Consider the following 23,013-nt stretch of genomic DNA (forward strand, 5'->3'; position numbering starts at 1 on the left):
CATGAAAACAGGGTGGACATCTACTTAAAAGGCAGAAGTACACATACAACACGCACTGTAAATGGATATGAAATATTTATTTGCCTTTGTTTTAAAGCAAATCAACTGAGGCAGAAAGTTACATTTGCAGTGCTTTACAAGGGGCTGGGCAACCCATATAATGAACAGATGTGTAGTTGCACAAAAACCAAATTCCAGGCTCTTTGCCATCCCAAAACTTGCATGAATATACAGTAAATGATCTACAAGGGCTAGAAGCTTCAGTTCTTGCACAGACAAAAAGTACACACAGTCTCAATAAATTGTTTCTGTACTCTTTGAATGTCATTACTGGTAATACTAAGGAAAGCCCCTTGGTTACAAATACCTATTATGAGTTTTCCTACGGTTCTGTAATTTATTATAAGGGTTAGGGCTGAGTGGAAGACTCACAGTACTTCAGTGAATTACATTGAAATGACAAGAAAAAACTTTGCATTCAGACCCAATACACAAAATGTCAGCCTTAAACCATATCCTTGTCAAATCGGGTTTCAACAACCAAACTAATCAGTGCATCATCTCACCATCAACAGCTTACTCGCTATGGGTCCAAAGGAATCTTAACTGCAATCCTGACAGACAATGCTGCGATTTCCAACACTTTGATTGTAACTTGACAATGTGTCACCGCTCAGGAACTCCAAGAAGTAACCTGCCAGCTTATTAAAGGAATGTGTGGTATAATGTACAAACAGATGGCAGAAACATTAAAACCAATAAAGTACTCATTTAAGAGTGTGGACTATGACAGCCACAAAAATAGCTGAATAAAAAATTAAAAAGTAATAAAAGTTATTTGCATTCACTGTAAGTGAAAAGAATAAGTCCGTATTTACATATAATTAAAACGAAACTAGAAGAACTGATGTCAGTTCTGCCAAACAGAGACAATAGGGAAGGTGCAACCAAATACAACTATGTTGTCTTCCTGAATCCTTTTAAGATAGGGTAAATATTTTCAAATGCTTCATAGATTTCACCTCTGACTTTTGCACCTGAGAACAGAAATAAAAAATAAAATTAACCAATTCAAGTGTTTTAATATCTGCTACTTCAAACTGTATTTGTTGCAAAATACTTTTTACTTTGTTGCAAAGTACTTACCAGTGAGAACAACTTTGCCAGAAACAAATATTAAAAGGACAATTCTGGGTTTGATCATTCTGTAAATTAACCCAGGGAATAATTCAGGTTCATAACTGAAAAAGAGGAGACATTTTAGAGGGTTAGCCACAAACAATAAGCTTTAAATTTACGCATTTGATAATGGATACTGAGATATATAGAATAATTGTTGCACTTACTGACAAAGGGGAGTGCAAACAATGCTACCACTTTAAATAAATGGCCCATTAGCAGGTTAAGCCTTACCACTTCCTGCCACTTGCAACCTTTGCCTGCCTATTGTGGCTCTCCAGAAGAATGTTGTTTGGGCACAAAACCCAGCATTACACTTGGTCAAATACATTCACCAAATAAAAATTAAGTACTGCATTCATATTTTATTATACCTAAAAATAGTCTATTCATTCACATTCCTCATTCAGACTTACTCAAGTCCTGCTGACTTTGTTACAACATAAAAAAACAGCATTAGAGGACAGACATAAAAACAAACCTGCTGAACTGCTGATGGGTAAGAACCAAGCCCTCCAGTCGAATTGGGAACTTTACATCACAACTTCCAACCATGTTTTGAATTTTGAAGTCCAAAAATTTGGCAGGGAAACCCAGTTTTTGAACTACTCTGGCATACTTCCTGGCTGCCAGGCGAGACTGTTCCTCACTGCAGGGACAAGGCAACAAATGCACACATTCACTACGGTTCAGGTTTTCTGTGATGGGAGAGTTACATATCAACTGGACAGTAACAAGGTAATTTCCTCAGCTTTGCGTACTTGAAGGGGTTTAGATTGTATGTGTAATTGGCATTAGGTTATCACATTTATTGCTATCCTAAACTGAGAGCCTGGCATGTTGCTTTAGTTTTAGGAACTGCAATTGGGGGTTGGGGCAATATCACAATGTTATTGTGATAAATTACATCACAATATGCTTTTTCTGAGTATACTGTGGACACCACCAGTACCAGCACTAAAGTAACTTTACAAATGTTATTCTTACCTCTTGGCTCCTGTACACACCATCTTGCCTGAACTGAAAATCAAAGCTGTTGTTCTGGGTTCTCGTATTCTCATAATGACAGCAGCAAAACGCTAAAAAAGAAAGAACAACTGATAAAGATACCACATATTCCACATAATGAGCACTACTGTTCTTGCAGAATTCATTTATAAAAAAAAACAAAAAAACAAAAAAAAACAAAAAAACTCAAATGCTCAGAGCAGCGGTTCCAGTCCTCATCCACAAGTATTCCTTCTCTGAACATTTCACAGATTTCACTGCTCCTAAAATACCATCATGCCACTATGTCAGTGTCAGTGCTGAGTTGAGAATGCACCACCATCAAAACAACATCTGGACAAGAGTGGTCTTGTGGTCAGAAACTGACCAATGATAGGGTGGATGGAGCTGAAAAACAGTGCAGCAACAGAAGAACCGCAGTCTGTAACTGTGCACCCATATAGTGGGGCTATAATTTAAGTGGACCTAACTAAATGGACAGTGAGTGCAGATACAAGGTACATTAAAAAGTACATAATTCTGTATATCAATGTTTAGAAATTAATCAAAAGGACCTCATACAACACTAAATAACCATCCATTCAGAGTGTCAGTGTGGAAAGAATAAAGTAAAGAAGTTATATTTGGAATGTGTATCTACGGCCTGACTGTGTGTGTTTCATGGTCATGCATGCATGTGTGTGTATATGAAAGAGACAAAAAAATGAATTTCAGGGCTGCTCTAGTTGTTCTAATACAGAGTGGCCTCCCATTACAATGCATTGGATGTTCCTAGACAGCACACACCTTTTGTGAGTGTGTGTTTCTGTAAGTAAATGTTATTAAAATATTTAAAATATTTAAAAGTGATTGAGATATTGACACATTTTATCACTTCATGAAAAATAACTGTGATAAACAAAACATTAATATGTAAAAATAAAAATGTGGAAAACAAAATACACAATTAGAAAAATCAGACACTGTAGCCAAACAGTTGATCATTTTCAATTTCAACTAAATGGCATTTTCCAGTGATCTGGATAACGTGCACCAAAAGTGAGGTCTGAAAAAAATGTCAGTTACCCATCACCTTATTGGACAGTCTTGATCTTAAATAATCTAGCTAACTGACAAATCTTTTGTTAATATAATCTGTTCAGCAGAGCTAATGGTGCAGTTTAGCTCCAGACTAGTTTGGATTATGCTCACATTAATTAAAAAAAACAAAAAAACAACACAATTCAAAAACAATCCATCTGTGAGATAATGCTGTAAACTGGCTGAGGGAAGGTTTAAAGAATGACACATGAATAGCTATTACCTTAGGATTATACTCAGCGTTCCTGGCTCGGAGTGCTATTGTCTTCAGGTCAAGCTTACACCCCAAGTTCACCGTTGACACAATATTTCTTTATCATATGCAAAACATACATGAATAGTAATTAGTTACTGAACTATTAGGTCTGTAGTTTTGAAACAAATATGGTAATGCAAGATGTAGATAGCTACTGCACATCAACCAGCACAATTAGCAATGGAAAGTGAAAGAACTCACTGTAACTGGGGGACAATGCCAGAACTCTCTGAGGCAGGTGTGGCAGGTGTGACTGGTGTCATAGGGGTCAGAGGGGTGGTGTAGAGCGGGGTGTTGCCTGGCAGTGCTGTGGTGGTGGAAACTGCCTGTGAGTGGTACAGCTGAGGCGTCTGGCCTGATGCTCCCACTATCCCACCCTGCTGCTGAGAGACTTGCTGCTGCTGTTGCTGCTGTTGCTGCCTCTGCTGCTCCTCTAGGATTGACAAACTGTTTGTGTTCTGCACTGGTTGTGGTGTAAGCCCTGTACCATATGGCATCATTGGGCTAAACATGGAGAGACCAGGTGTCATAGCTCCCTATGAAGGATCACAAGTAAAGATGTTGGATTAAAAAGGGTAAAACTTAAAAATGATTTATAAATAAGATGTATAATAAATCATGTCTGAGTTTACATTATCCAAAGTACATTTGGATATGTGTATATACAGGAGTATATACACTGCAAAAGAACAACTTAACCATTGACCTAGATCTAGACGATGTATCTTCTACACTGATATACCATTATATTCATACACTGTGATACTGCTTTTCAGTTTTGTGTCATTTTAGCAACATATCTGACAGATAATGAGTATCACTTCCAAGACATAACAGTTTAAAACCGAAGAAAAAAATGTAGATTCCCTTTCTAGAATTATCTGCTTCTGTCTAGTTAAGGTTAAAAGTACTGTGTAAGGTTCTCTCTGGTGTCACTTTAAATGAAGAAAAACTTTCTAAACAAAACAAGTTATGCCAGGTGTGGTGTGTTTATCAATAGTACCCAGCACTACATTAACCACAATTATTTGTGGTTTGTAGTTCAAAAATGGTTCACATTCTGTTGGAAAACTACTTTTTTGTCTTATTGGACTGAAGGAGTATTCTGTTTAGTACTCCGTTTACCTGAGGAGATGCTAAACTTTGTGGAAATGGGGGCAAGCTGTTGTTCTGCTCCATGCTGTCTAGTTATGAAGCCAGCAGCAAATGAATAATATCAGCACAGGCCGGACCAGATACTGGGTTCAGATGTCCAACAGCTTTCAGTTATGAAGACCTTGACCAAAAAAACAGAGCAATTAGAAGATGTACACATTGGGTCAAGCATGCCTGCAAAAAAAGCAGTAGGTTAAAAACCTACTACTGAAACAGTCCTACAACTGTGCTGCCAAAAACAAAGAATTCCTGCACTTTGCATTTCTCAATTATATAGAAACTTCACCAGCATTTTCAAGTTCAAGTTCTACTTGACCAGAGCTGGATTTTCTGAAAGCATCTTCTCACAAAACCTATTCTTAAATGGTGAAATGAGCATCACACTGACCACTCACTCCACCAGTTAAGATGTTCTTGACACTTATAGGTTTTAGACACTGTTTTTATGTTTCCCGCTATCTGCACACAATACACAATTACCTGTTACCCGTTCTTCCTCAAACTGGGAACGGCATTATTTTTAGAAAAAGCCAGTAAGAATATGCACTTTTGAACCAGTCTACTATCCCGCCAAGTCTAGTGCTTCTTGACAGAAAAATACAATAACCTGCTCCCCTATTTATAAGTGAAAGCCTAAAATATGCGCGATAAGGAGCTGATTACAAAAAAAAATGAGTTACTGAAGAGCTCCTACAGTGCAAACACATACATGCACAACAGATGAGAATCGTTCAGTCGTGGATGAAACGCTAACTAAAGGAAATCAGTTCACAGAGTGAATGAATGATAGAGCGCCGATTTACACTGATATTAGCGAGACAGCTACTGAACATGAGTTACCTAAAGGGAACAATGGGACGGTCTGTAAACGTTTAGGATATGCAAAATGCATTAGTTAAAACACTGTAAGCCGGTGAGATACCGACAATAAGGTTAGTCAGTAAGGTTGGTCAGCTTCCGTAAGAAAATGCAGGATCTCAGCTGTTCGTTACTAGCCGCGCTAACGCTAGCCTGCCTGGGGTCGCTAGCAGCGCTCGAACAGACGGGGTTGGGGTTACTACACTATCAGAAACAGGCGCAAACGCTGCTGAAGGACCCATATGGTTGAACAAACCAGTGGACTCTGTTAATTATCCAAGTACGGTGTAAATGCGAGGAAGTGCGTTTAGTCTTTACCTTCTCTGTCTGTCTCTGCCTGCGCGCAAAACATGAGACTCTACAAGTTCCGCCAGTTTTACTGAACTACTTCCGCTGTTTTATATAATACGTGCCCCGAAACTGAAATAGGCTAAATTAATCAAAGGGATTCTTTCAGTATAAAAATAAAATCAAAGCGATGACGAAAGCAATAGTGTATTAAGTATAGTTATTTGAAGCTAATGAAATGAAACAAATTATTTAATTGTAATAATTCGCTTAAAGCGACCACGGAAGCACTGATTCAAGCGAGACAGCTAACCAAACGGCCAATGGTACAAGAAAAGCATTAAACACAGGTCATAATTATTTTTCTCATCCTCCTTTCTTAGCCGTTGAGAGGAAGGTTTGGTAAGCAGAGACTGAAAAAACCTGCAGGATGGCAGCAGTGGGGACTTGGTCCTTCTCACAGCCCGCAGTAGAGAAAATGCGGTGTATGATTCTAGCTGGACAGAATGCCACTGATGTTGTAGAGAGGGCAATAGCAGGTAAATAAAATGCCGTTATGAAGTGTGGTGTCGGAAGAAAATGTGACTCTCATTACTCCATTCCTCTACAGTGTTACAGATTAACGGTCTTCAAATTTGCCTACGCAGCTGTGCAAAAATGATTTTTGGGCTGACTTATTTGTTTGCTTAGTTTGGGGTTTTGGAGTGCAAAAAACATTCGTAGAGCATTTGGTGCAAACTTAAACTATACCATACCATTTGTTTTATTTTGTACCACTGCATACTTTTAAGCAAGTAAGTGGACATTTTGTTTGTGTTGTAGAACGACATCTTGGACAACGTGGCTGAACTGACTTCATTATACTTAACCAGATATTCTGAATACCTTCAATAGTGTGGGCATACGTAGGGAAGAGATTATAATATGGTCGAGTTCAGAGTATAATAAGTATAAGATGTATGGTGGCATACACTGCAACATTTTTGTTATTTTAAATACAAAAAATGTATACAATGAAGATATAAAACCTATAAACATGACATCAAAAGGTAGTTTTATTTGATTTATTTAGTATTTCAAATATAGATAGATAAATAGATGTGAAATTTGGGTGCTACAGTAGCTAAAGAACATGGAGCATTCATACACAGAATGAATATACAGAATTACACATTCTACATGATACACATCACAAAAATATCAGTGCATAAACAATACAGAGTGTGAAAGACATTGACAGAAACATTTATGGTGTGGTGTGTGGGATGTGGGTGTCATCTTAAATACTGGGTTTAACTGCTACATACATAGATAGATAGATGGATGGATGGATATATAAATAGATAGATAGATAGATAGATAGATAACTTTATTAATCCTAGAGGGAAATGCTGCTATTGCGGCACTACACAGCACAGTAAAGTGCAACACATGAGCCGTACACTATTTACAGATATGTAAAAGAAAGTAGAGATCAATAATAGAATAAAATATACTAAAACAATGAGTAATGTGCAGTACAAAAATACAAAGCAATCTCCTGTGCAGGAGATTACTATGCAGGAGACAATGCAGTGGTGCCTGTCCCTCCAGTGAATGAACTACTGACTATGGACTGTAGCAATAAATGTTAACAGTTGTACAGTTTACCTTTAACAATTTGACATTTATGGATAAGGCATGCAAATATGAAGTGGTTATAAATACAGCACAAAATAATTTATCACACTCACATAACAGGTTAATACACACTATATGGCCAAAAGTATGTGGACTCCTAATTATTGTGTTCAAGTGTCTCAGCCACACTCATTGCTAACAGGCGATCTCCATTGACATTGGCAGTAGAATGGGTCTTATTAAAGAGCTCAATGACTTTAAACATGGCGCTGTCATAGGATGCCATTTTTGCCCCATGTCAGTTTGGGAAATTTCTGCCCTGCTAGATCAGTCCTGGTCAACTATAAGTGATATTATTGTGAAACTGATGTATCTAGAAGAAACAGCAGTTCAGCCACGAAGTGGTAGACTATGCAAACTTAGAGTCTGGTCGCCGAGTGCTGAAGCGCATAGCATGTAAAAATCGACTATCTTCTGTTGCATCACTCACTACAGAGTTCCAAAGTGCCTTTGGAAGCAACATCAGCACAAGTGTAAGGAGCTTCATAAAATGGGTTTCCAAGGCCGAGCAGCTGCACATAAGCCTAAGACCATTAGGCACCAGGCATCAGTTGGAGTGATGTAAAGCACATCACCACTGAACTCTGGAACACTGGAAATGTGTTCTCTGGAGTGATGAATCATGCGTCAGTATCTGGCAGTCTGATGGATGAATCAGGGTTTAGTGGATGCCAGAAAAACGCTACCTACCAGTGCCAACAGCAAAGTTTGGTGGAGGAGGGATAATGGTTTGGGCTCCTTAGTTTCAGTGAAAGAAATGTTAACGCTGCAGCATACAGAGACATCTGATGTCCACATATTTTTGGCCATACAATGTATTAGGGAGTATGCTTTTAATGCCAGAGTGTAAAATCATTTTGCACAATAATTTTGTGCTATTTCTAATGTACTATTTCTACAGCTCTATTAAACACATGAATGAGAAATTTCTATAGGCAAAATTTGAATTAAAAAAATTTGAGTTAAAAATTGTTTCACAGGTAAAAATACAATTTGTAGGCTTTTTTGACCCTATATTTTTCCAAGAAGGCATTATTACTGCACCCTTCAACCATTTTCTTGGATGCAGACAGTTACATCTAAATAACTTATAAAAAAGTACAGATGTGCTGTGATCCCCTCAAGCTATAAACCAAAGAAAAAAACTCTCCAAACAATAATTTTGTAGGTGCATAAAAATCTGAGTTTTCTTTATGAAAAGGCCTGCACACTAATACAATGTTACATGTATGAATAAAAATTGTTAAATTAAGATCTTTAATAATGGGAAATTATGCAGAAAAATGCTGCAAACATTTAAGACAGTAAATAGAAATAGTGAATTTCCAAATGAACATTCCTAATGCTCTAGAAAGTCTTTTTTTAAGGTAATATATATGCAATTATATATGCAATTTCAATTTCAAAGATAAAAACATTCTCACTCTCACAAGATGAAGAGCATACCCTCCATTAAATGAACCTTTTGTGAGAATTTGTTAAAAAAGAAACTGGTTGATTTAAAGCGAAAAAGTGAACCTTGTAAGGATCATTAATAAGGTTCACTACTTAAATGAAAAAAAAAATGAAAAAGATTTCAGTATTTATTGCTATCAGTATTTATTCTTTTGCAGATGTTGAGAATGATGTGGAGACAGGCCGTCATGTAGTTGGAAGAGGAGGCTTCCCCAATAGCAGGGGAATATTGGAGTGTGATGCAGCAATAATGGAAGGTGTGCCAGGGCGATTTGGTGCAGTAGCAGCATTACGAGGGTAAAGGGTGACATTGATGTCATTTAAAATTGAAGTGGCTTCACATAATAAAATACATCTGAATGGCATATTATAGTACCAAATGACATATTATCATTAATAGATATGGATATTTGCAAACAATAAATATCTTTTGATTGTCTCTGAAGTACGTTTGTTTGCAGCAAGTTCTATGTTTTGTCACAGTATATCTGTTTACAGCACATTATATGAACTTTCTGTGTTTTTGTTCTCAGGGTTGGGCAGCCATGTCGGGTAGCACGCAGGGTAATGGACAGAAGCCCTCACAGCTTTCTAGTTGGTGAAGGAGCTGAAGCCTTTGCACGAGAAGAGGGCTTTACCATTGAACCCAATGACACCATGCTCTCTAGCCATACATTTGCTGCCTATCAGGTACTCACATCCAGTGTTGGTTACAGCATAGGAGGTTTTATTAGGTTTCTTCATTGCAGTATCAGTATTATCTGTGTATCATTTTTCAGTATTTCAGTATTTCTGTCAGTAAATCAAATATTAAAATGTCACAGTGGCTTACGATGCCTTGTTGTTTTTCATGTGCACTTGAAGGACTTCCTTGAAAAGAGGAAGCAAGCTGATGGCCATGATACTATAGGTAAGCATCATGCTGAGCCAGTTTCTTTTCTCTATCTTCAGTTATTGAAACATTTTAAGATGCACAAACTGAGCAGTTTTTCTTCAGGCAAACTATTCAGGCCATTATGTTTGGTTCAGTTATGCATAATCTGAAACACAATTTGAGACTGGAGTTCACAGTAAGGCCTAGGCTATATCTAAAAAGGATTACAATACCACATTTTCTCATCGATTATATTGGCAACCCTCGCAAACACACAAACACAAACTGCAGTGTAGATCTACTGTCTAATTTTAGCTTCAAGTGTTTTTTGACATTAACTAATTTAATTGAAAATCACATATTAAACAATGTAATACTAAGTAAATCAACACTGAAAACTATTTTGTTTTATTCTCATTTTGAAAGTTGGTACTGCAGTCACGTGCGTCAGATTCTGACCTGCGTATTAATAGTGCCCCCTGCTGGAGAAACTTCAGACTGCTACACATCCAAGTGCTTTACATATAAAAAATGCAGAGGTGTTTTTCATCAATATGACAGAGGTGCTCTGGAGTTCAGCTGTAGGTGCATTTTGGAAACCATGAACTATTTTCATAGTTAACAACTTATCTGAACCTTCTGAAGGTATGTCTGGGAGACCCCCAGCAGTGTAGATGGCTTATTAATGCCCCATAAAAATCAGTTTTAACAGTAAAAGGGAGTAAAACGTTAAATATACGTATTATTTAGTATAATTTAGTAAGTAGTTTAAAATAGTTAGTTCTCTGATCAAAACACCAGTTATCACCTTTGAACTATCAAATATGGTCTTTGGCTTAATTGTTATCACTGATATCAGAATACAACCCCAGTTCAAAGACGTAGTGTAGCTACTGTTGCGGTTTGAATATTATTTCTAATTTTTTAGGAAGGTCTTTACTGGATGTTTATTGGTTAGAGACTGTTCCATCTATCCAGTGCCTAATTACTTTTGATTACTAATTGCTTAGTTTTGATTACTAATTCCCCTTATTCATGTCATAAGTGCAATCAACCATCGTCAGTCAAAAGTTTCAGACTCAATGTAAGCAGTGATCAGTAATACAATTAAAAATACAATTCAGTTGTAATGCTAGCTCTTTGGTCTGCAACAATGAAGGAACGTTTTAAACAATTTGTGATAGGCCAACTCACTAAATAAATGACTAAATAAATGAAAGATACATGCATGTTTTTGTAACTACCATGCTTTTCCTTTCAGGCCTCATTGCTCTTGATCTTACAGGAAATATCACAGTTGGTGAGATTTTCCATTTATTTTCATATTTTGGTATTGCTGTTTACAGCAGTATTGTACTTTCCCCCAGAAATTCACTTCACTCTTGAAAAAGTACAAGTTGCAAGAAATTGATATTGATATTACCAATATGACAAATGTAGCCATAAATCACCTTTGTAATTCATGTCAGTGGGTGAAAATAAACATTTATGTAGGTGCAGCACTAATAAATGATGAGCATTTACCTTACTCTAGATCTAGAATTGGGTTGACTTCTCCATTTAAATAGTTTCATTAAACAAAAAAAATGTATGCTAATGTTGAGGAGTGTCATCCAAAGATGACCTTGCCTGTATTTTCCTAGTTTAATAATGGACAAAGGGTCCTTGATTGCTGACAGCCACATAATACATAAACCCTATGCATATACATCATATATCACATACTTTATTAATCCTGTAACCTAACTTCTTCCTTTTTTTACACCATTTGAACATGCCTGCTGTCCTTTTCATTGAAATGGTCCAAAATTAGAAATATAATAGTATAGAAATGGCGCAATAGAATAGAATAGCATAGAATAGAATATAAATGGTCCAAACTTGCTTGAAATACAGTCTTGTTACATAAACCTATTAAAGTTATGATTTGCTAATGCTTATAGGAGTTTCAACATCAGGAGCTCCCTTCAAGGCTCCAGGGAGAGTGGGAGACTCTCCACTTCCTGGCTGTGGCCTGTATGCTGACCACACGGTAGGCTCTCATCTTGCAATGCATTGGGGACATTTTTGTAAGTTGTCTCGTGTTATAGAAAGCTGGATTCAGAATACTGCATTTTATAAGCAAATTCCTTATTCACCTGTATTCACCTTGTTATGAAATAGAATTTTCCAGTGCTGTCTCAGAGTTGAGGAAGTGTGGGTTTAATTCTGATTTTTGTATTTTAGGTTGGTGCCGCTGCAGGTTGGTGTTTTCTATTTTTTCTTCATTTGAATCATTTCACTTAAGGTAAAGTATGACTCTGAAATTAGCCGCTAAAAGGACTGTCTCTGTACGCTAAGAGTATTACAGTTTATGCCAATTTCAAGCTTTTGACAGGACAATCTAACAAAGGAAGTTGAACCTGGACAACGGGATATATATATTCTGTCAGTCTTTATGTATCTTTCCATTATCAAGGTTCAACGTCCTTGGTTGGATTGTCCTGTAAAAAGCTTGAAATTGGCATGTACTGTAATACTCAATGTGTACAGTGAGTGTACTGATGGTATTTGTATGTACGTTGTTTCAAATAGCTACAGGTGATGGGGACAAAATCATGTGCTACTGCCCTAGCTTTCATATTGTACAGCTGATGAGACAGGTATGTTTAGCTGTACTTTTTGAAGTATTATTAGTCAGAGAGAATGTTCTGACATTCTGAAATGATTGGCTTTCTGATTTGTAGTCTGTAGTCTTTTATCTATTTTGTATGTTTGTTGTTTCTACTACCTCCCCATTTTGGAATGCTCAGTCATTGTCCTTTCAGGTGTATTATTTGTAGCTTGCAAATTGTATCTGAGTGACTTTGAGGTCAAATATAAATCCATCTCATTTTGATTTGTATACAGTGATAGGGATATTTTGATTTATGTAGTGTCTGAAATGTAGAGAGCCGCTTGGCTAACCTTCAGTGTGTGTATTTATGTTCCTGTCTGCAAGGGTTCATCTCCTAAAGAAGCCTGTTGTTCTGTCCTCGCTGATATAAGAAGGAGAACAGGAGAAGGTGAATGCTTTGAGATTGGTCTTGTCGCCTTGAGCATGAAGGTAAAACAACTTTGTATGTGCCAGTGCAGTTTTGTTTTTTTAGGAAACTTTATTTACATTTAACTGTTTTTCACTTTTTTATATTCTTCTCATTTAGCTATTTTCAAAGCTATATTGTTTACGCCAACACACTGAAGAACAGAATAAGTATGATTTCTTATTGTACCAGCAAAGACACACTATTACATGGTGGAACTGCTATTAAGTCATTGCTCCTTAAAAGGCATATTTTGTCATATGTTAACAAAATTTTGTCAGTGTTTCCAGATGACTTTAATATTGTTTAAGCACATTTCCATATTTCAGAGGCAGAAATTCACCTCACACAGGCTTACAGCATGCATAGAACAAAAACAGTTTGTGTCTAGGACTTCTTAAAACATGGCCTAGAACATAAAACAAACTAGAAATGGTTTCTGTGAATCTGTATTGCTTAACCTCAATAATTTGTCCTCCTCTTTCAGGGAGAGGTGGGTGCAGCTTCCTCAGTGGAATTCCCTTATGCCTTTTGGAACCAAGGGATGGATTCAGTAGAGAAGAGTGTAATTTCTTATTAAGTGTTTTCTGACTTTGCCCCTGCAAGATTGCTTTCTCAGTGTAAGAATAAACTTTCAAGTATTCACTCTCAAGAGCAAAAAACAGGTTGTATCACAATGTGTTGTCGATCAGGATGAACTGTATATTATTATATACAACGTGCATATGTGGATTGTATGGCGAACTGTTTTCACAGACAGTGATATCTGGAAGTGCTCCTAAGCCCATGCAGTGATTTTCACTACAGAATCATGTCTGTTTTTAATGCAGTGCTGCCTGAGGGCCCAAATATCACAGCCAGCCAATATTAGTTTTAGGCTTTGTCCCTTGCATACAGAGATTTCCCCAGATTCTGTGAATCTTTTAATGGTATTATGTGCCGTACATGATGAAAAACAAAAGTTCTTTTCTATTTTATGTTGAGAAACATTATTCTTTAATTCTTGCGCAATTTTATTGTGCAGTCTTTCACAGTGGTGAACCCCTTCCTATCTTTACTTCTGAAAGACTCAGGCTCTCTGGGATGCTCTTTTTATACCCAATCATGTTACTGACCTGTTGCCGATTAACCACCAGGTGTGTTTTTTAGCATTACACAACTTTGCCAGCCTTTTGTTGCCCCTGTCCAAACTTTTTTGAGATGCGTTGCTGCCATCAAGTTCTAAATGAGTTAATGTTTTTCAGGAAATGGTAAAATGTCTCACTTTCAACATCTGATATGTGTTCTATGTTCTATTGTGAATAAAATATGGTTCTATAAGATTTGCAAATCATTGCATTCTGTTTTTATTTACATTTATTTGCATTTTACACAGCGTCCCAACTTTGTTCTATATTTAAAAGGTCCAAAAAACATCTTTTTAAATTGTAGAAACTGTATATTCTGAAAGCTTGTTGATTAAGAACATGCATGTTTGCTGATACTAAGTATTCTGTTTTATCATTTGTAGTATTGCATTATGTTCAGTCTCTGAAAATATCTCATGTCACATTTTCAGTAAAGTCAGAGGGCTGTGGTTACTTGTCAGGCTGTCACTCAGATCAAAAGACAATGAAATATAACAATGAATGATACATCAGCCTGACTCAGGATAGCTTCACACACACGTTATTGATCCGTGATTCATATTCACGCCAGCCTGTGCCACGTTTCACTAATGACGTAATTTTTACCCCTCATGATAGAGGGCAGGATTGCAGCAGTGGCGAGTGAGGCGCCCTAAACTGCTGTGAACTCATTATCTACGCTGGGCGGTGTAGGGAATTGTAGTCTTTTGCATTGTGTTGTTCTTGTTGGATGGATTCAAACTGCGGCGTCGTCGAACTACTACTTCCGCGGAGCCTGCACAGCGGTGGCTTACGCAGCCCGCTGAGGAGCCGCTGTTTCCTGGATGAAGATTCAGCCATTTTGAGTTTCAAACGAGTAGCCTCTGCTTTGGGGGGAGCAGCTAGCCAGCTAGTTACTTTTATATCGTCGGAGGAGAGAGTTTATTGTTTCCACTTCATCTACGCAGACCGAAGGGTTGTTTAAGAAGAAGAATTGCTTTCACGGTGTCAAATCCACGATGAATCCTGAATAGTAAGTGGATTAATGACTCGATAGCCTGTTAGCTCTTAGCCGGCTAGCAGAACTACCAGCAGTGGCACAGTGACCAGTTTTGACAGCTAAACCATTTTAGCTAAACTAGTTAGCAACCAGCAGCGACAACTACGTGTAAATAGCCTGCTTTAGCTTACTAGCAGCCTTGGTTAGGCATTGTTTTATTGTTTTCAGTACAAGTAACACATGGCTGTCATTTATTTTTAAATGATTCGTAATCCACCAACATCTGTGTTAATTATTTATGCTGACCATCCGCCTAACACCACTAATGTTAACTAACTGTTGATTTACCAGCGGATGGTAGCTACCTAACCTACATATCATTTACAGCCTTACTAAGCTAACATTAATTCAGTGAACTGTTGCGTCCAGAAAAGCACATTTGCTCGGTGAATTGTTCTGTGTGTAGTTAGACAGCTAGTTAATCGGTTGAATTAGACAAGACATAGCTTTGTTAAGATAGTTAGCCTGTAAAAGAGAGCGAATTTGTGCCGGAATTAGATTTCAAAGATGTTTGGTTAGCCTGCCAAGTAGGTGGATTTTTAAATCGAGTCGGTTGAGTGACTTGCCGGGTTTGACCTGCAAACACTTCCAATAAACCAAACCAGTTAGCTAAACATTAATAATCAAACGTTCAGTCATCGCTTGCTAGATAGCAGCCAGCTAGCTTACTTTTCATAGGTAGCTAAGTAGCTCGATAATTAAGTTAATCTAAAATAAAAGCCCTCAGTAGTTTGTGTACAGTAATGTTTCGAGTTGTATCTGAAATGCAGACTAGCTTGAAGTACTTTGTTCGGCTGATTAGGAACTGAGCAAGACAAAGTTCTGCTTTACTTAACAACTAAAGTTTTATATCTAGCACCCTGCCTTCTCAAAAGAAAATCCTCCTCTGTCACTCCAACTGCATTCTCTGCTACGACGTGTACATACTATATTTCCAGAATGAAGCGGCCCTGCACGGAGTGTCTAAATCAATCTCACTGTAGAGAACAGCCGTTCTGGGGCGTGTTCTCTTTAGCCATAGAACGCAGATCCGACTCGGGATGTTCTCTTAATTATGTTCCCGGCTTGTTTCGTTATTGTCATTATTGTGATTCTGTTTTATTTGAATTTATCCAGTAGTGCTTTACACTTAGGCCATCTGAGTTAGCGAATGACAAGTGAATGTTTAGGACTGGAAGCCACCCTTCCTTTCCTCAGCTGTAAGACAGTCATGTGTAAGTCACATGTCATATGACATGGTTCTTACAACACTCACTAAATGCTGAGCAACTGGAAAGACCGTTGGCTTCAGCATGTGTTGCCTATATTTTACATGTTGAGTAAACGCGTTTAGTGATTCCATTCAACTGATTAGATTTATTAGGCTATTTTTTCGTTATCTTATTACCACTTACTACTTTACCTTATTTTACTTATGTTATTCTAATATATTCACTTCTCTCAGTTCTCTCCCAAAAAAGTAAGGTCGATTTTACACGGTAGTTGTTTATCTTAGATGTATTCATGTTCTCATTTTACCTGAACCACATGGATGATCATACAGCAAAATTAGATCATACAATACAATGCTCTTTTGCCTCTACGTTTCAACAGTGGTTAAGTCAAAGCAAAAAAAAGCAAAAGTCAAATTATTTCACCGCAATTATAATTCAGGGCTAATGTTGAGGTCGCTGCTAGAGCTGGGTGCTATGGCAAAAATATATCACGATACTTAAAGAACTTTTCACAATATACAATGTTTTGATATTTATTTTTTTCTGATATGATTGGAACAGACAAAAAAGAAACAGAAGTGCCACATTTAAAAAATAATACTATCAAAAACAATGAATACAATGATTTGCATTGAACATTTCAACATTCCATGATGTTCACAGTCTACTCAAAGAAGCATATATGTGACATGTTATGAAGTAAGTTATCACAATAACAATAAATATTGTCATATTGCAACTGCTATTATTTTCGGTTCATTACAAGTTGTGCTTGAGAGGTGTGCAGATGCAACCTTCAAAGGATATTGCATACTAGTTGAGACCAAAGAAGATACAGGACGTTCTGTAATACAGGACAGAAAGAGCCCTTTTCCCTAGCTATATTGCTCACAGAATGAAACATTGGTGCAGTGTTAAGTATAGTTTGGTTTTCTATTTTGGAAGTTTGAAAACATTTTAGGAAAGCTTAGCTATGCAGACAGATTTTGGTCAGGTTGTTTGACCAGAACGTCCCTCCACAGCAGTGGTTTTTGTCAGCTGTCATCAGCCTAACAACGAGAGTATGACTTAAATTAATTACAGCAAGAGAAGTCAAGAAAGCACAAAGCTGCTCTGCTGAACCAGTAAACCGGACCAGACCAGGAGGATCTATAGAGATAAACTTCAGTTGTTTTTTGTATTTTCCTATGGGTCAAGGAATAGGTTTGTCAGATCCGTACCCTTTAGAGCCTCAAGCCTCCAATACCAAAATTTTGCTCATATTCACAAGGCCTAAATACTGATATATGACCAGTACTGATTTTAAGGAGCAGAAAATTAAGATGACTGATAATATCACCTGACATAATTTAATATAGTCAAAAAGGAAACCGACACCTGTGAGTCTTAAACAGACAACTGTAGCATGTCAAATTATTGGTAGGCTCTAATTTACCACATCCTGTAAACTCAGATAAATAGCTCACTGTGTTAAATAATAAAATTAAACATAGGGTGGAGCTTCACAGAATTCTGAGCAGTTTGTTGGTTTCTGTTTATTAGCTTATCTTATTCTCAGTGTTTATTTTTCACTGAAAGGTGCTGGTGTTCTAACGTTATCCTCATGCTAAAGGTTAGGTTTGGATGCATTGTACAGGTTTTTTGTTATTTTAGGCCTAGTCTTTATTGCTGTAATAGAAGTGAGCATGTAATTACTGTCAGTTAAAGTCTCTATAGGCCAGCAAAGTTGACCTTCCCATATTAAACATTAGTAAGAAAGTGTCCAGAGAGCAGTAAACATTTTAAGGTTTAGGCTCCTTTAATCATTATTGGATATTTATAGATATTCTTTTATAACTTTACAGAAATCAAACATGGAAACAGAGCACATGTTGAGTACCTGAGTGCTGCTAATTGAATACAGAACCACATCTGGATTTTTGTTTACAGGGAAATTTCTGATGATGTACTGCAAACAGTAATGTCTCTTTCAAACATAATGACATATAGTCATCCTCCTTTTAATCTGTTTTGTTGTCCTTAATAGCAGTATGGGTACATTGATTTTGATGTCTTAAAATCATATTCAGATACAGAAGAGACTGCTTCTGCTTTTCAGGATACAGAAGCATATGCAAATTCCCCTCTTTCTGTGGTCTTATGAAAACCACAAAGATTGGAAGCAGGCCAAGCCCTCCTTATCACAAACAGCAAAACAAATCCTCGCTATATTTTGACACGACACAAAACAAAGCATCTCATTATTATATTCTCTCATATCCCTCCCACAATTGTCTTTGCCTTTACAGTTTTTCCCAAATAGTTCACCTTGAGGTGACAACACTATCAAGGTGGCTTCTGACTAGAGGCTTGAGCACATTGAGCTAAAATTCCCCTTTGGAGGAATGCTTAATCTGCTTACTCAGATTTCCCTAACTTCAAGCTCCACATGCACAGAGTGCTTTATAAACTGCCATTGTAGTCTCCTGTATGTATGTTGAACTGGTAACTGTCCCATTCATGATTAAGTAACTTTAGACAGTGTTTCTCTGATGTCTGACCTATTTCATGTATAGGAAAGCTATAGTATCATATAGCATTTCGGCCCAGATTTAATGAATATGGGAAATGAGTGGTGTACAGTTGGTGTTCAAAAAAAGAAAAACTCTTGTTACTCACTTCTGGCTTATCGTTCTGAACTATAGACAGGTATCTTTATCAGACTAGAACGAAGGGATCACAGTCCCATTTCTATATTTTGAAACACACACAATCCAGTTCATCGTCTAATTGAGGTCCTTCCTGAACTGGATCAAGCAAAACGTTTATGCTGGGAAAGTGTAAAAATCTGGGGCTGTTAACGTTTGAGAGGAAGTATATATCATGAATATATTAAACATATGTGTGTGATTGACATTCATTTTTTATTGTCATTTTGCTTGTTACGTTCATGATTGTGAACTTATTTGCAACATTGCAAAGGGATCTGATCGTACAATGCCGTAACTGAATTTCTTCTTAATGGTGTAACACTGAAGCCGTTGCTGAACCTGAGTTAATAAGTTGGTTAAGAAAAAAAGTCAAAGTCTACTTGTCAGTAGCTAGCTATTGCTAACTTATTAGCCTAAAATAGTTACATTAGTTTAATACTATTCCACCCAATATTCTTTTTCCATACATATTTTGTCCTTTTTTTAAAGTTTCCCATTTATTTGGCCAATCATCTTATGTAGTTTGACCAGAACATAATATACACTTTTTAAATCAGTGGGAGAAGGAAACTTCTGTACCTTTTTGTAATTACCCAAAAAAACAAGCAGTGTGTTTAATCTCAAAGTGGCCCTGCTGTTTTTGTTGTGGCTGTCAGGGCCCACTCACTGTGGAAGAACTGACTGCTATGACCTTCCATTGTGTTCAGAATTATGTTCCTTCACACTAATGATGCGATATTAGCAAGTCTTGACACCACCCAGCTTGATCAAGTGTAGACCCTGCCTCTGCATAACCTGTGATAGTGTGTTTCCACAAGCCTCTAATAATACCTTTTATCACATCTTGTCAAAGAACAAACAATGGAGTACTAACTGTATTTTGTAACAACTCTTGCCCAACAGCTGTTTTCCTTAAAAACGAGGTCCCCTGAATGAGGCATAGCTTAAAGATCTCAAGGTATCTCAAGGTCAAAGTCTGATTTTTTTTTATTATTTATTTATTTATTTATTTATTTTTTGCTCTTTCCTCTACAGTGACTATTTATTCAAGCTGCTCTTGATTGGTGACTCTGGTGTTGGAAAGTCTTGCCTTCTCCTCCGATTTGCAGTAAGTGTTCAACTTGTATTCAGAGCTACCCAGATTTGACTATGGAAGAGAGATGCCTGCATGTGAGGTTCAGCCCAGATGAGATCTCAGTTTGAAGTGTCCCCGCTGCTCATAAAAGTACCTTTACAATATTTAACTTGCTTCTCCTGATCTGTTTAGAGTTTTTCGTGCTTACTTTATTTGTTGGTTGAACCAGTTGTGAGATCAGCGAGACTTCTTAAGTGCCCTTGTCCTACTTAAACTTCCTTTCTTCTTCTTCCAGGATGACACATACACAGAAAGCTACATTAGCACTATCGGTGTGGACTTCAAAATAAGAACTATAGAGTTAGATGGAAAGACCATCAAACTTCAAATTGTAAGTCTTCTTCAGTTTGAATTAGTATTTAAAAGTCTGGAATCAGTGTTTTTAATAAGGTAAAAACATATTTGGAGATAAATGTATGAAATATAGTACCTTTTGAACTTCACAGATTTTAGCTAGGAAGCTATAAGAACTTGAAAAACTTGGTTGTAGATCATTGTAAAATGACTACAGTGCCTACAGTCTTGAGTTAGAAAACTAGACCAACATGACTGTAAATACAAAGGCTAAAAATACCTATTTGTATCTGGTTCATAACATTTAAATCTACATTCTGTAAACTATTGTATATAAACTAACACAAAATGACAGTTATCACAAATGAACAAATCACAAGTGATCTTAAGTGTTATGAAGGTCAGTTCAGATTATATGATGCTGTAGATTAAGTAACAAACACTGTCTTAAATGTCTTGAATGTATGTTAAATAATAAAGCAAGTTATACAGTAAATAATGATAAGCTACTATTTCGTTCAGTGCACCTTTTGATTCCAGTAGCATGTGAACAGTTTGTTCTGCAGAAATTGGATGCCCAATAATTTGGAAAAAGCAACCTGGGCTAAAGGCTACATTATGCTTTTTTGTATAATCTCAAAAGAGAGAACATGGTAAAAGACAAAACCTGCTCTACCATTATACTTTGTTGCTTTAAATGCCTGGTTTGGTATTTAGGTACTACATTTTTCTGCATTGGCTTTATAAACAGTGTCCCAATAGCTGTCTATTTATGAAAGTCTGCTTTGTGAAGTTCAGAATGGAGTGAAATCAGTCTTTTCTGGGGTAGTGTATATTTTTTTAAAACTACTGTCTGCATATGTTTCTTTCTGTCTTACCAAAGGAGTAAGTTATGTTTGACTGTTTTGTTTACTCTTTACAGTGGGACACAGCAGGACAGGAGAGGTTTCGCACAATCACGTCAAGCTACTACAGAGGAGCACACGGCATTATTGTTGTCTACGACGTTACAGACCAGGTGAGCCTGCTATTGTGTCTCTGAGACCTTCTCATATTTTTGAGAAGACAAGTTGATTCCATGTGTGCTTCTGCTGTTTTTGTGATGTTGATCTTATTATTCCCCAGGAGTCCTTCAATAATGTTAAACAGTGGCTACAGGAGATTGACCGCTATGCCAGTGAAAATGTTAACAAGTTATTGGTGGGAAACAAGTGTGACTTAACAACAAAAAAAGTGGTGGACTACACAACGGCAAAGGTAATGTGCCTTTTCCTGTAGTTTCATCCATTGTGGTTTATAACAGTAACTTGTTCTATAAAATGTTCGACTGTTGAATGTTTGTGTCTTTCACAGGCTTATTCTGCATGGTAACTGTGAAAAAACTAACAGAAGCTTTATCTTTCCACAGGAATTTGCCGACTCCCTTGGCATCCCCTTCTTGGAAACTAGCGCTAAGAACGCCACCAACGTGGAACAGGCCTTCATGACTATGGCTGCAGAGATCAAGAAGAGAATGGGTCCTGGAGCAACAGCTGGAGGCACTGAGAAGTCCAACGTGAAGATCCAGAGCACTCCAGTGAAGCCTGCCTCTGGGGGTTGCTGCTGAGGCCACCTCTCGCTTCTTTCCAAAGTCCTGGCCCCCAGAATCACACAGAACAAGCCCCAGTAAAACCAGAGAAAGACAGGTAGACCACTTACTTACAGAGAGACAAGGGTGAGATTGAGAGACAGGAAACGATCTAAGTTGCCTAAATTGTACTGTATGTAGCCGCACTACCAAAAACCATAGAAGAATCTGCCACCGTCCTGGCCCCTCCCCTTTCACAAGTTAAAAATGATAAAAGGTCAGATTTTTGGTAATGGTCTGGGGCTGCTTTGAACCACCCTCCTTCCCACCCCCAAAAAGAGAGATTTCATTTTCACACAACTGTGTGTCTGTGTGCAGGTTTCTAAGAAATATATGTGTATTTATCTCACTGCATTCCTACTGCAGGTCTACTGTGGTCAAAATTCAATGACTTCTTTTTTCTGTCCTTTTTATTTCTTACTTTTTCTGTGATTATTTTACTGTTTATATCGGCATGTGTAGGTTTTCGTCCCCTTTCCAGGTGTTTGCCAATCTGCGTTTCAACCAACTGCACAACAGTGGCTGTCCAATGTCAAAAAGTCTAGTGAAATATATGTACATATACATTATGTATATATATGTAAGATCTGAATTGCCAGTTCTGTAGAATTGAATACATTATCTAAGTAGTTTTACTTTTGAATCTTTTGCATTTAATTTGTGGCTGCAGACTATTGTAATTTTGTTGGCGCTACATGTAACATTTAACAAACAAGTAAAATAAATATTGTACCACCAGACTGTACAATATCAGATATGTCTGCAATTCTTGGTAGAACTTGTAGAGACCATGTATGTGTTTTGATTATTTATTCAACATTCATATGGACGAAATATCGTTCTGGTAATCTAAAATCAATTTCAGAATAGCCATTACCTGTGGAATATCTTGCAAGTGGCACAACTGCATATAAAACACTATGTTCTCTTTTTTCATAATAAAGGCAACTGAATTCCGCTTTGAATGAACTTGTTAATGGTATTGCATCTAG

At 37.2% G+C, this 23,013-nt stretch overlaps 3 protein-coding genes across 4 annotated transcripts; 2 read left to right on the plus strand and 1 right to left on the minus strand.

The window, feature by feature from the left end:
* Window positions 1-56: 56 nt before the first annotated feature.
* On the minus strand, window positions 57-6,416 carry LOC118810693 (TATA box binding protein). Of its 2 annotated transcripts, none has more exons than XM_036574660.1 (8): window positions 6,248-6,416; window positions 4,649-4,799; window positions 3,725-4,059; window positions 3,491-3,578; window positions 2,167-2,258; window positions 1,661-1,828; window positions 1,147-1,241; window positions 57-1,037 (listed from the first exon to the last, which is right to left on the minus strand). In XM_036574660.1, the coding sequence occupies exons 2-8, from the start codon at window positions 4,700-4,702 to the stop codon at window positions 958-960; spliced, it is 912 nt and encodes a 303-aa protein (XP_036430553.1). In that variant the 5' UTR covers window positions 4,703-4,799; window positions 6,248-6,416; the 3' UTR covers window positions 57-957. The 2 variants fall into 2 exon arrangements, with proteins under 2 accessions (XP_036430553.1, XP_036430552.1); XM_036574659.1 differs by lacking the exon at window positions 6,248-6,416 and adding an exon at window positions 5,855-5,931.
* Window positions 5,957-13,964, plus strand: zgc:153169 (uncharacterized protein LOC767799 homolog). The gene is made up of 10 exons (XM_036574661.1): window positions 5,957-6,363; window positions 9,118-9,256; window positions 9,493-9,649; window positions 9,824-9,869; window positions 11,095-11,133; window positions 11,777-11,865; window positions 12,060-12,075; window positions 12,408-12,475; window positions 12,814-12,918; window positions 13,383-13,964. Exons 1-10 carry the CDS (start codon window positions 6,255-6,257, stop codon window positions 13,473-13,475), a joined length of 861 nt encoding a protein of 286 aa, XP_036430554.1. The 5' UTR covers window positions 5,957-6,254; the 3' UTR covers window positions 13,476-13,964.
* An 872-nt stretch (window positions 13,965-14,836) lies between these two features.
* Window positions 14,837-22,978, plus strand: rab1ab (RAB1A, member RAS oncogene family b). Its single transcript, XM_036574666.1, has 6 exons — window positions 14,837-15,034; window positions 20,001-20,073; window positions 20,336-20,431; window positions 21,317-21,412; window positions 21,520-21,651; window positions 21,803-22,978. The coding sequence occupies exons 1-6, from the start codon at window positions 15,021-15,023 to the stop codon at window positions 21,998-22,000; spliced, it is 609 nt and encodes a 202-aa protein (XP_036430559.1). The 5' UTR covers window positions 14,837-15,020; the 3' UTR covers window positions 22,001-22,978.
* Window positions 22,979-23,013: the final 35 nt, after the last annotated feature.

The sequence above is a fragment of the Colossoma macropomum genome, unplaced genomic scaffold (assembly GCF_904425465.1).
Source record: "Colossoma macropomum unplaced genomic scaffold, Colossoma_macropomum, whole genome shotgun sequence".
Lineage (NCBI taxonomy): Eukaryota > Metazoa > Chordata > Actinopteri > Characiformes > Serrasalmidae > Colossoma > Colossoma macropomum.

What these genes read in the sequence shown, in the direction of transcription:
- zgc:153169 (XM_036574661.1), top strand. Translation starts at nt 6,255, where the DNA reads ATGGCAGCAGTGGGGACTTGGTCCTTCTCACAGCCCGCAGTAGAGAAA. An exon ending in TGTAGAGAGGGCAATAGCAG is followed by an intron (nt 6,364 to 9,117) that starts GTAAATAAAATG and finishes ATTCTTTTGCAG; the next exon opens with ATGTTGAGAATGATGTGGAG. An exon ending in TACAGGAAATATCACAGTTG is followed by an intron (nt 11,134 to 11,776) that starts GTGAGATTTTCC and finishes TAATGCTTATAG; the next exon opens with GAGTTTCAACATCAGGAGCT.
- LOC118810693 (XM_036574660.1), bottom strand. Translation starts at nt 4,702, where the DNA reads ATGGAGCAGAACAACAGCTTGCCCCCATTTCCACAAAGTTTAGCATCT. An exon ending in GGCATTGTCCCCCAGTTACA is followed by an intron (nt 3,579 to 3,724) that starts GTGAGTTCTTTC and finishes CATATGATAAAG; the next exon opens with AAATATTGTGTCAACGGTGA. An exon ending in GTGTGTACAGGAGCCAAGAG is followed by an intron (nt 1,829 to 2,166) that starts GTAAGAATAACA and finishes TTGTCCCTGCAG; the next exon opens with TGAGGAACAGTCTCGCCTGG.
- rab1ab (XM_036574666.1), top strand. An exon ending in AGACCATCAAACTTCAAATT is followed by an intron (nt 20,432 to 21,316) that starts GTAAGTCTTCTT and finishes TACTCTTTACAG; the next exon opens with TGGGACACAGCAGGACAGGA. An exon ending in TCTACGACGTTACAGACCAG is followed by an intron (nt 21,413 to 21,519) that starts GTGAGCCTGCTA and finishes ATTATTCCCCAG; the next exon opens with GAGTCCTTCAATAATGTTAA.